Source organism: Oncorhynchus tshawytscha, linkage group LG24, assembly GCF_018296145.1.
Source record: "Oncorhynchus tshawytscha isolate Ot180627B linkage group LG24, Otsh_v2.0, whole genome shotgun sequence".
NCBI classification, from domain to species: domain Eukaryota; kingdom Metazoa; phylum Chordata; class Actinopteri; order Salmoniformes; family Salmonidae; genus Oncorhynchus; species Oncorhynchus tshawytscha.
This window is the reverse complement of record NC_056452.1, coordinates 3,966,180-3,977,742: the sequence shown is the minus strand read 5'-3', so window position 1 is coordinate 3,977,742 and position 11,563 is coordinate 3,966,180. Positions and strand designations below refer to the sequence as shown.

The 11,563-nt window shown below is 41.7% G+C and overlaps 1 protein-coding gene across 1 annotated transcript; it reads right to left on the bottom strand.

The window, feature by feature from the left end:
• Positions 1–1,788: 1,788 nt before the first annotated feature.
• nif3l1 (NIF3 NGG1 interacting factor 3-like 1 (S. cerevisiae)) lies at positions 1,789–11,563 on the bottom strand. The gene is made up of 7 exons (XM_024387097.2): positions 11,461–11,563; positions 9,703–10,325; positions 8,608–8,764; positions 8,378–8,501; positions 7,066–7,204; positions 5,865–5,948; positions 1,789–2,979 (listed from the first exon to the last, which is right to left on the bottom strand). Exons 2-7 carry the CDS (start codon positions 10,313–10,315, stop codon positions 2,795–2,797), a joined length of 1,302 nt encoding a protein of 433 aa, XP_024242865.1. The 5' UTR covers positions 10,316–10,325; positions 11,461–11,563; the 3' UTR covers positions 1,789–2,794.

Sequence of the window (11,563 nt, the reverse complement as noted above, 5' to 3'; positions counted from 1 at the left end):
GGTAACCTGCCTAAATGACTACTGACCCGTAGCACTCACGTCTGTAGCTATGAAATGCTTTGAAAGGCTGGCCATGGCTCACAACACCATTATCCCAGAAACCCACTCCAACAGATCCACAGATGATGCAATTTCCACACTGCCCTTTCCCACCTGGTCCAAGCACACCAGGACAGTTGTGAAGCGGGCACGACAAAACCTATTCCCACTCAGGAGACTGAAAATATTTTGCATGGGTCCTCAGATCCTCAAAAGCTTTTACAGACAATCGAGAGCATCCTGACGGGTTTCATCACTGTCTGGTATGGCAACTGCTCGGCCTCCGACCGCAAGGCACTACAGAGTGTCGTGCATTCGGCCCAGTACATTGGGCCAGGCTTCCTGCCATCCAGGACCTGTATACAGGGCGGTGTCAGAAGAAGGCCTTAAATTGTCAGAATCCACCCACCCTGGTCATAGACTTATCTTTGCTACCGCACGGCAAGTGGTACCGGAGAGGCTCCTAAATAGCTTCTACCCCCAAGCCATAAGACTCCTGAACAGCTAATCAAATGGCTACCCAATTATTTGCATTGCCCCCCTCCCTCTGGAACACTGCTGCTACTCTATCTATGCGTATTCACTTTAATAACTCTACCCACATGTACATATTACCTCGACACCGGTACCCCGCACATTGACATTGGCTCTGTACTGGTACCCCCTGTATATAGCCCCACTATTGGTATTTACTGCTGCTCTTTAATTATTTGTTATTGTTATCTCTTAACTTTCCTTTTTTTTTTTAAAGGCATTTTCTTAACTGCATTGTTGGTTAAGGGCTTGCAAGTACGCATTTCACTGTAACACGTGACAAATATAATTTGATTTGATGAGGGAATCACCTGGAATGCATTTCAATTAACATGTGTGCCTTGTTAAAAGTTAAGTTGTGTAATTCCTTTCCTTAATGCGTTTCAGTTGTGTTGTGATAGCCCTATCTTCTGTATACCACCCCTATTTGGTAAAAGACCAAGTCCATATTATGGCAAGAACAGCTCAAATAAGAGAAACGACAGTCCATCATGACATGGTCAGTCAATGCGGAACATTAAGAACTTTTAAAGTTTCTTCAAGTGCAGTCTCAAAAATCATCAAGTGCTATGAAACTGGCTCTCATGAGGAGAGCCACAGTAAAGGAAGACCCAGAGTTACCTCTGCTGCAGAAAATAAGTTCATTAGACTTAACTGAGCTTCAGAGTTCAAGTAAAAGACACATCTCAACATCAACTAACTGGTCAGAGGAGACTGCGGGAATCAGGCCTTCATGGTCGAATTGCTGCACAGAAACCACTACTAAAGAAAGGACTCTAATAATAAAAGACTTGCATGGGCCAAGAAAAATGAGCAATGGACATTAGACTGGTGGAAATTTGCCCTTTGGTCTGATTAGTCAAAATTTTAGATTTTTGGTTCCAACCGCAGTGTCTTTGCAGAATAGGTGAACGGATGATCTCTGAATGTGTGTTTCCCACTATGAAGCATGGAGAAGGTGTGATGGTGCTTTGCTGGTGACACTGTCAGTGATTTGAAGTGGTCAGTCTGCGGGGAGCAGCGGTGAGGTTGCTTCTCACCTGGCTCACCATCCCTCTGCCCTCCTTCCCTCTACTGAGAAAAAAAGGTCAGTCTTTCAGTTGATGGTGAAACTCAAGTCGCACTGCATTATTCCTGCCTCATAGAATAATTCATGTTTTTACTCCTATGACCAGAGAACGTGAAATATTCCTCTATTAAAAGACAAGACGCTAATAATAATGCAAGCTTATCGGAACACTTTTATACTTATTAATTGCAGCATGTGGAAGTTAGGAGAATGCGCATTTTATGGCTTATAAAGTGTTGACAGTGCTGAATAACAACTTAAAACATTCAATGTATACAGCAGAGCTGCTGTTTGTGTCTCTAGTCATGGTTTTAAAAGTTTTGAAATCTCAGTATCAACTTTTCTGTGCGTTCGAGGCTGATTTTTTTTTTTTCCAGTCTATGGCGAGGAAACTGCAGACAGTGATCTGAGCTATCTGATTGGACAGTGACAGGCCTATAGGTGCACTTGATTTGCTCTCTGGGCCTGCTGGGTATGTGGATCTACCTTCAGACACATGAAGTAGTTCAAAATGGGAACACTACCTTTCCGGGCGCTAGGACTTCTGAATCAAGTTCACCTACCACCAACGGTGCAAAAGAAATTTTAAAAAATAGGAATGCAAGGATTTATATATATATATATATATATATTAAAAAAATTTTTTACATGGTTTGGTGATTGACTAGGAATGCTGTGGTGACCACTACTGTAGATGCATACTTTGAATATCACCCAAAGGATTACCTTATTCAGTTGTATACATTAGTCCTGCATTTCCTTATTATTGCATTATTTATTAAATCCTTTAATGCAGAGATCAACTAGATTCAAACACAGTCCTATTTTTTTTCCTTGAGGGGATGATCGGGAAGGCTGGAACATAATTACAAATCATTTGTAGACTGCAAATAGACAGGAAGAAGCCCAAACATATATTTCACATAATCATTTCAAACCTTGCCTACATTAGTATACGATCACATCTCTATTATGTGTGGGAATACTTGAACAGATTACCCCCCCCCAAAAACACACAAAAATCACTTCCGGTTGATTTCCTTGTTTTTACAGCCTTATGTCTAAATATGAATTAATTCATTATTTGCTAAGAAAGCCACCTGCGGAATAGATTCGGCATGTGGGCTGCCAGTTGGGGAAAAACTAAGCATCTCAGACCACCTCCAGGGGGTCCCTGTCAGCCCGTGACAGCGCCACGGTAATGGAGTTGGACAGATGCCCTGCCAGCCTCTTCTTGAACACGGCCAGGAAACCACGCTCGCTGTTGCTATGGTCACTGAGGATCACACTGGCACCCGCAGCGACGGAGTCCAGGACCTCGTGATGGGACATCTCACCTGGGGGAGAAATGAGGTCCAAGGTAAATGTCTGGACATTTAAACACAAGTCAAGTAAAAGTGTGTGTGTAGGTAGGCTGTGACCTGGTAGGCTAGTTGAGAACAAGTTCTCATTTGCAACTACGACCTGGCCAAGATAAAGCATGGCAATTCGACACACAACAACAGAGTTACACATGGAATAAACAAAACATACAGTCAATAATACAGTAGAACAAAAGAAAACAAGTCTATATACAGTGAGTGCAAATGAGGTAAGTTAAGGCATTAAATAGGCCATGGTGGTGAAGTAATTACAATATAGCAATTAAACACTGGAATGCATTGCATGTACACAGAGTATACAAAACTGCACTTTCCATAGCAGACTGACCAGGTGAAAGCTATGATCCTTTTTTTATGTCACCTGTTAAATCCACTTCAAATCAGTGTAGATGAAGGGGAGGAGACCGGTTAAAATCATGCATGATTCTGCCACCACCATGCTTCACTGTAGGGATGGTGCCAGGTTCTCTCCAGAAGTGACGCTTGGCATTCAGGCCAAATTGTTCAATCTTGGTTTCATCAGACCAGAACATCTTGTTTCTCATGGTCTGAGAGTCCATTTTGTGCCTTTTGAAAAACTCCAAGTGGGCTGTCATGTGCCTTTTACTGAGGCGTGACTTCCGTATGGCCACTCCACCATAAAGGCCTGATTGGTGGTGCTGCAGAGATGGTTGTCCTTCTGGAAGGTTCTGCCCTCTCCACAGAGGAACCCCAGATCTGTGCCTCGACACAATCCTGTCTTGGAGCTCTACGGAAAATTCCTTCCACCTCATGGCTTGGTTTTTGCTGACATGCACTGTCAACTGTGGGACCTTATATAAAAGTACCAATCAAAAGTTTGGACACACCTACTCAGTCAAGGGTTTTTCTTTATTTTTAGTATTTTCTACATTGTAGAATAATAGTGAAGACAAACTTTGAAATAACATATGGCATCATGTAGTAACCAAAAAAAGTGTTAAATCAAAATATTTTATATTTGAGATTCTTCAAAGTAGCCACCCTTTGCCTTGACAGCTTTGCACACTCTTGACATTATCTCAACCAGCTTCATGAGGTAGTCACGTGGAATGCATTTCAATTAACAGGCGTGCCTTGTTAATTAATTTGTGGAATTTCTTACCTCCTTAATGCGTTTGAGCCAATTATTTGTTTTGTGACAAGGTAGGGGTGGAATACAGCCCTATTTGGTAAAAGACCAAGTCCATATTACAGCAAGAACCGCTCAAATAAGCAAAGAGAAACGAGAGTCCATTACTTCAAGACACAAAGGTCAGTCAATGCGGAAAATTTCAAGAACTTTGAACGTTTCTTCAAGTGCAGTCACAAAAACCATCAAGTGCTATGATGAAACTGTCTTTCATGAGGACCGCCACAGGAAAGGAAGACCCAGAGTTACCTCTGCTGCAGAGGATAAGTTCAATAGTTGCCAGCCTCAAATTGCAACCCAAATAAATGCTTCAGAGTTCAAGTAACAGACATCAACATCAACGGTTCAGAGGAGACTGTGTGAATCAGGCCTTCATGGTCAAATTGCTGCAAATAAACTACTACTAAAGGACACCAATAATAAGTGACTTGCTTGGGCCAAGAAACACGAGTAATGGACATTAGACCGGTGAAAATCTGTCCTTTTGGTCTGAGTCCAAATTTGAGATTTTTGGTTCCAACCACGGATGATCTCTGCATGTGTACATCACTGGGTCCAAGCTTCCTGCCATCCAGGACCTCTATACCAGGCTGTGTCAGACGAAGGCCCTAAAAATGGTCAGACTCCAGCCACCCTAGTCATACTGTTCTCTCTGCTACCACACGGCAAGCGGTACTGGAGCACAAGTCTCGGTCAAAAAGCATAGAGGTGGTGGTGTGGGGGTGCTTTGCTGATGACAATGATTTATTTAGAATTCAAGGCACACTTAACCAGCATGGCTACCAAAGCATTCTGCAGCAATATGCCATACCATCTGGTCACTTAGTGGGACTATCATTTGTTTTTCAACAGGACAATGACCCAACACACCTCCAGGCTGTGTAAGGGCTATTTGACCAAGAAGGAAAGTGATAGAGTGCTGCATCAGATGACCTGGCCTCCACAATCACCTGACCTCAACCCAATTGAGATGGTTTGGACAGCAGGGTGAAGGAAAAGCAGCCAACAAGGGAACTCCTTCAAGACTGTTCGAAAAGCATTCCAGGTGAAGCTGGTTGAGAGAATGCCAAGAGTGTGCAAAGCTGTCATCAAGGCAAAGGGTAGCTATTTTGAAGAATCTCATTTTGATTTGTTTAACACTTTTTTGGTTACTACATGATTACATGTGTTATTTCATAGTTTTAATGTATTCACTATTATTCAACAATGTAGAAAATAGTAAAAATAAAGTAAACCCTTGAATGAATAGGTGTGTCCACATTTTTGACTGGTACTCTAGACAGGTGTGCCTTTCCAAATCCTGTCCAATCAATTGAATTTACCACAGGTGGACTCCAAGTTGTAGAAACATCTCAAGAATGATCAATGGAAACAGGATGCACCTGAGCTCAATTTCGAGTCTCATAGCATAGTGTCTGAAGACTTATGTAAATAAGGTATCCGTTTTTATTTTTAATATATTTCCAAAATATTATAAAATCCTGTTTTTGCTTTGCCATTATGTGGTGTGTGTAGATTGCTGAGGATCTTTAAAAATATATATTTTAAAATAAGGCTAACGTAACAAAATGTGGAAAAAGTCAAGGGGTCTGAATACTTCCCGAAGGCACTGTATATGCTAAATAAATTGTTAAGTATTCTTGACCGTATTTGTTTTGATTCTAGCAGCTGGCGTTTATAGCGAATGTACCTGTGATGTAGAGGTCTGCTTTCACTCCATTCAATACTGAGCCTCCGGACCCAGCACACACTGCCACAGTGCTTACAATGGACTCTAAAATGAACAATCACATACAATTACGTTATCCTCTCAGCCCCTCACTAGCTGTCAACATAATATACTTATTGCAGCGAATATGTACACTAAAAAAATATATAAACCCAACATGTGAAGTGTTGGTCCCATGTTTCATGAGCCGGAATAAAAGATCCCAGAAAATGTCCATGGGCACAAAAAGCCTATTTCCCTCAAATTTTGAGCACAATTTTGTTTACATCGTTGTTAGTGAGCATTTCTCCTTTGCCAAGATAATCCACCCACCTGAAAGGTGTGGCATATAAAGAAGCTGATTAAACAGCATGATCATTACACAGGTGTACCTTGTGCTGGGGACAATAAAAGGCCAGAAAATATGCATTTTTGTCGTACAACAATGCCAAAAATGTTTCAAGTTTTGAAGGGGCGTGGAATTAGCATGCTGACTGCAGTAATGTCCAAGAGAGCTGATGCCAGATAATTGAATGTTAATTTCTCTACCATAAGCTGCCTTCAACATTCATTTTAGAGAATTTGTCAGTACATCCAACTGGCTTCCCAACCTGTAAAGAAGCCCTTTTGTGGGGGGAAAAACTCATTCTGATTGGCTAGGCCTGGCTCCCCAGTGGGTTGGCCTGGTTGCCAAGTGGGATGGGCCTATGCCGTCCTGCCCAGTCATGAAGAAATCCATAGATTATGGACTAATTTATTTATTTCAATTGGCTGATTTCCTTCTATGAACTGTAATTCAGTAAAATCTTTGTTCAGTATATTTAAAAGACATGGTGTGTCCCCCAAACGGCACCCTATTCTCTTTATAGTAAGGTTGGGACGATACCAGTATCGCAATATTTTTTCCATGGCAAAAGTTAAAACAGAAAAAACCTGCTGTATGGAAAATATTGCGTGCTATATCGAAAAATAAATAAATGTGACTCTGGATGACAACAATGACATTAGGGCTGTTTTCCAAAAGAAAAACACGTATCGTGAAATTGGTATCCTCCTGTCACTACTTTATAGCTACTTTTGACCAGGGCACTATATAGGGAATAGTGTGCCATTTGGGACGCATCCAAGTTAGTAATCCAGTAACAAAAAGGAAGACAGATGTTTGTTTAGCCTTCTCACTCACCTAAAGTTTGCTGGGCTCCGAGGGCCAGTCGAAGGTGATTCAAACCCAGGTGTGATTTCATTTGCTGGACGGCTGCCGCCACCGTTACGGGCTCATCCAAAACACTTAGTCGCCCTTGGCCGTAGCCTGGGAGAGGACGCTACAGGGTGAGAAACAGAAAGGGTCCTATTCACTAGACACCAAGAGGAATAAAACAGACAAACAGGGAGGGACTGCCTGAACTTTTTGTTTTGCTAGTGTGCACTAATGAATAAGATGTCACACGTAAAAAGAGTGAAAATATTTAGTAAAATTCATTGAAGTTCAATTCCAGTCCTATTCACTCTGTGGCAAGCTAAGCCTATTGATTCAGGATAGCAGGAATATGATCCCAGGGGATATTTATCAAGCACATTAAGGGTTGTCCTATTGCCTGGGGCCTGCTCTGAGGTTGCCCCATTGGGCAGGTGATAAAATAAGTTAAAACAACCAAACTGCAAAGACCTCTAGTAGCCTAAAACTGATATTTCTGTTTTCCATTGTTTAAGTACAATTTAGACAATTTATGGCAGTCGGGCAAGTTGAGCCAGCGCTGAGAAATGTTTTACTGATAACAACCTAAGTATAAAGAATTCCAGCACTAATCTTTCTCTTTTTTTCTTTTACCTTTAACTAGGCAAGTCAGTTAAGAACAAATTCTTATTTTCAATGATGGCCTAGGAACCGTGGGTTAACTGCCTGTTCAGGGGCAGAACGACAGATTTGTACCTTGTCAGCTCGGGGATTTGAACTTGCAACCTTTCGGCTGCTAGTCCAACACTCTAACCAGTAGGCTACCCTGCCGCCCCGACTGTGTGTAGATGAATGGCTGTCAATACATGGCACTACTGCGTGAAAATATCTATTTACATTTTTGCACAGGTGGTCAATCTTCGGGCAACCAAAAAAAAATACTCCTTTAAATGTTAATCCCTGTCAAGCATGCTGATATACAGTCTGCTTCCCCCTTTCCATGTAATCTTATCTTGCGTTGACACAGGTAGCCCAATTCTGATATCTTTTCAACTAATTTGTTATTTATTGGTCAAAATACCAATTAGTGAAAAAAATATCAGCCATTGTGATCTAAAAGGCAAAAATGATCTTAAAATCAGCACTCCGACCAAACTGTCCACTTTGTGTGTTTACGGTGTAATACGCTGGATACATATGGCCCAAGATCTGTTTGTGCTGTTTTGCCAACTGCTATGGTCATATTTCCCATGACAATGACCATAGGAGATGGCTATACAGCACAAACAGATCTGGGACCAGGCTAGCAGTAGTACTATACCTTTTTTACTTGAAGGATACTGAGAGACTGGCTGGGAGTGGCGTGTTGTAATAGAGTTTGAACACTGGGGGTCAGCCCTGAGTCTGGACAGATCAGACTTATGAAGAAGCCATCAGTTTCAGAGCTAGAGCCAGATGGAGGAGATATGTACAGTAACAGTGTAAACAACAGTGAAGAGGTGTATACAGATTTAAGCACACACACACACAAACTGACAGAGTATCCAGTACCTGACAGCTGTGTGCTGTAAATTGACACCGCTATTCGTCCCCTTCAGTTCTGCCATGATGGTGTTGAGCTCCTCCTGACTCCTGGCTGTAAACTCCAGTTTGTGGCTCTGGGGGGCGCTACTGAAGGCTTGACTCAACACCGAAACTTTGCCACTCCCTGAGCAAGACAACAGAAACAGCACTCGTTACTCCGCAGTGCTTTTCAAACATCATGCACTTATTCAGGTGGGGAGAACACTCCAGAACATTCAGATAATTTGAGTAGAACAAATATGACACTATACACATCTTCAATAAACTGTGAAAGTGACATCATCCTACCCTAATATTTGGATTGGGCTTGACAATTATAATACAATTTGTGAAAACACGGTCATTTAAGATATATAAAACTATATTTGTGGATGAGTTTACATCTGCCAGATGCCTTTTGGGGGTTTTTGAGCTCAAGACCATTGCGCTACGTTTTTGCCCATTGACGACCATTCAAAAAGCATGCAAAAGTTCAAAAACGTGTTCTTGGAAAATTCTGTGTCACTTTCATAGCGCATATCCTGAGTTGTAAAAGGTCCCAGATATAATAAAGCACTCAATCTTATAGCCCAAGTGTAACAGTATAGACTTTACGTCCGTCCCCTCGCCCCGACCTGGGCGCGAACCAGGGGCGCTCTGCACACGTCAAGAGTCACCCTCGAAGCATCGTTACCCATCGCTCCACAAAAGCCGCGGCCCTTGCAGAGCAAGGGGAACCACTACTTCAAGGTCTCAGAGCAAGTGACGTCACCGATTGAAGCACCACCGCTAACTAGCTAGCAATTTCACATCGGCTACATAAGCACTATTTGATTTGATAGTAAGTGAACAACAACCCAATTTGGGAATACTATAGGCTTATATACCACTTTTTTTTTCATACTCACCATACCTAAAACCAGTTTCTCCTTTACCATAATGGACCAACAAAGCAGCATAACATCCAGGACCTCTCACACCAAAGTTTACAATATTGAGTAGTTGTTGAAGCCCAAAACAGAGCTACAGCAGTCCACTTTGCTTATTATAAAGCTAGGGGAAACACTGACAGCAGTCTCTTACCAACTCCTCCAACCAGCCAGTCATTCACGCCTCCTTTGACGCTGTCCCAAGAGGTGTGAGGAGAAAACACTGCTATTCCAGCCGTAATCGCCCGGATAGCCAATCGCTGCTTCCAGTTCTTTGAAACCAAGCACTTGATTGGATGAAACAGCGGGGGGTGGTAAGAGATGATGAGATCGCAGTTCATGGCCTCTGCTTCCGACATGACAGAATCGGTCAGGTCATTGGTTAACAGGATGGTTTTGATAGGCCGACATTTAATGGGCTCAACTAATAGGCCAACGTTATCCCAGGACTCTGCCAGTGATAGAGGGGCGAGCTCCTCCAGAACCTTGAGAACCTCCTTTAAATCCATTGGACCTGTTGTACGAGAAGAGTGGGAAAGGGAGCACGAAAAAGAGTAGCAATGACAGAGATGGAGATGGGTAGAAAGCTGATAAGACCTATTATTACAATGAGAGGGGTCAGAAAAAAAGGATGAGCGAAGGGCAGACAATTTGGAGTGAGAAGAGAAAGTGGAACAAGCGAGTGTTTGAGAGATGCTTTCGTGGTAGCTCCTTCTGCAGGTCAATGACAGAATTCTCTGGAAAACATTCTTGTATCCAGTCAACATTAGTGTAGACCTGTGTGCAAAAGAGAGTTCATTTGATATGAATAAATATTGTTTGCATCCAAGAGCAAGGTTCATCTGCAACAAATAGGCTGCATTTTCTTAAAACATCATGAATGGTTTATCTTGTCACCTATCAGTCTTGTCATCTATTATTTAAAAGGCCAATTGTCAATATGTGTCAAAACTCCCATTCAAATGCAGTGGTGGAAAAAGTACCCAATTGTCATACTTGAGTAAAAGTAAAGATACCTTAATTAGAAACAACTCAAGTAAAAGTCACCCAGTAAAATTCTACTTGAGTAAGAGTCTAAAAGTATTTGGTTTAAAATATACTTAAGTATCAAAAGTAGAAGTATAAATGATTTTAAATTCCTTATATTAGACTAACCAGACGGTACCATTTTCTTTTCTTTTTCACGGATAACCAGAGGCACACTCCAACATAATTCACAAACGAATTGTGTGTGTTAAGTGAGTTCGCCAGATCTGAGCCAGTATGGATCACAAGGGATGTTATGTTGAAGTGCGTGAATTGGACCACTTCCCTATCCTACTTAGCATTCAAACTGTAACGATTACTTTTGGGTGTCAAGGAAAATGTATGGAGTAAAAACGACATTATTTTCTTTAGGAATGTGGTAAAAGTAGTCAAAAATATAAATAGTAAAGTGAAGTACAGATACCCTCAAAAACTACTTAAGTAGTACGTTACACCACTGCTAAGGTGCACTGTTCTAGCTACATTTAGTAGGCTAGCTAATAGGTTTGGATTGCAATGGCTGCTGTTGCCATTTTGTGCATGGTTAAGGTGCATTGTTTACAAATTAAATCAACTGCACGGGTTTAATGGCCAAGGTAACGTTAGAATCGAAGTAATTTAAATCACACGAATATGAGCCAGAACAACTCCACAAACTAGCTAGGTAAAGTAACTTAGAGGCATTTATAATAGCTTCGCTAACATTACATAGCTGGCTCCCAACCTGGAACAGGGCCCACAGCAATACGCTAGCTACCAACAAACAAAGGTGTTTCTGTTTGCATGTTCAGACTGGTGTGATTCATACGTTACATTTTAAACGTAAGTTTCCAATTAATAGGCAAAAACTATGAATTGGAAATGCAAGCATGGTGACAGCACTTACTGGTGGAGAGAGAGCCAGCTATTGCAGTTACCTTCTTCTTCGATGAGGTTTAACCGCAGTTGGCATCCAATAAATGTTGCATTACTGCCACCTACTAGACTGG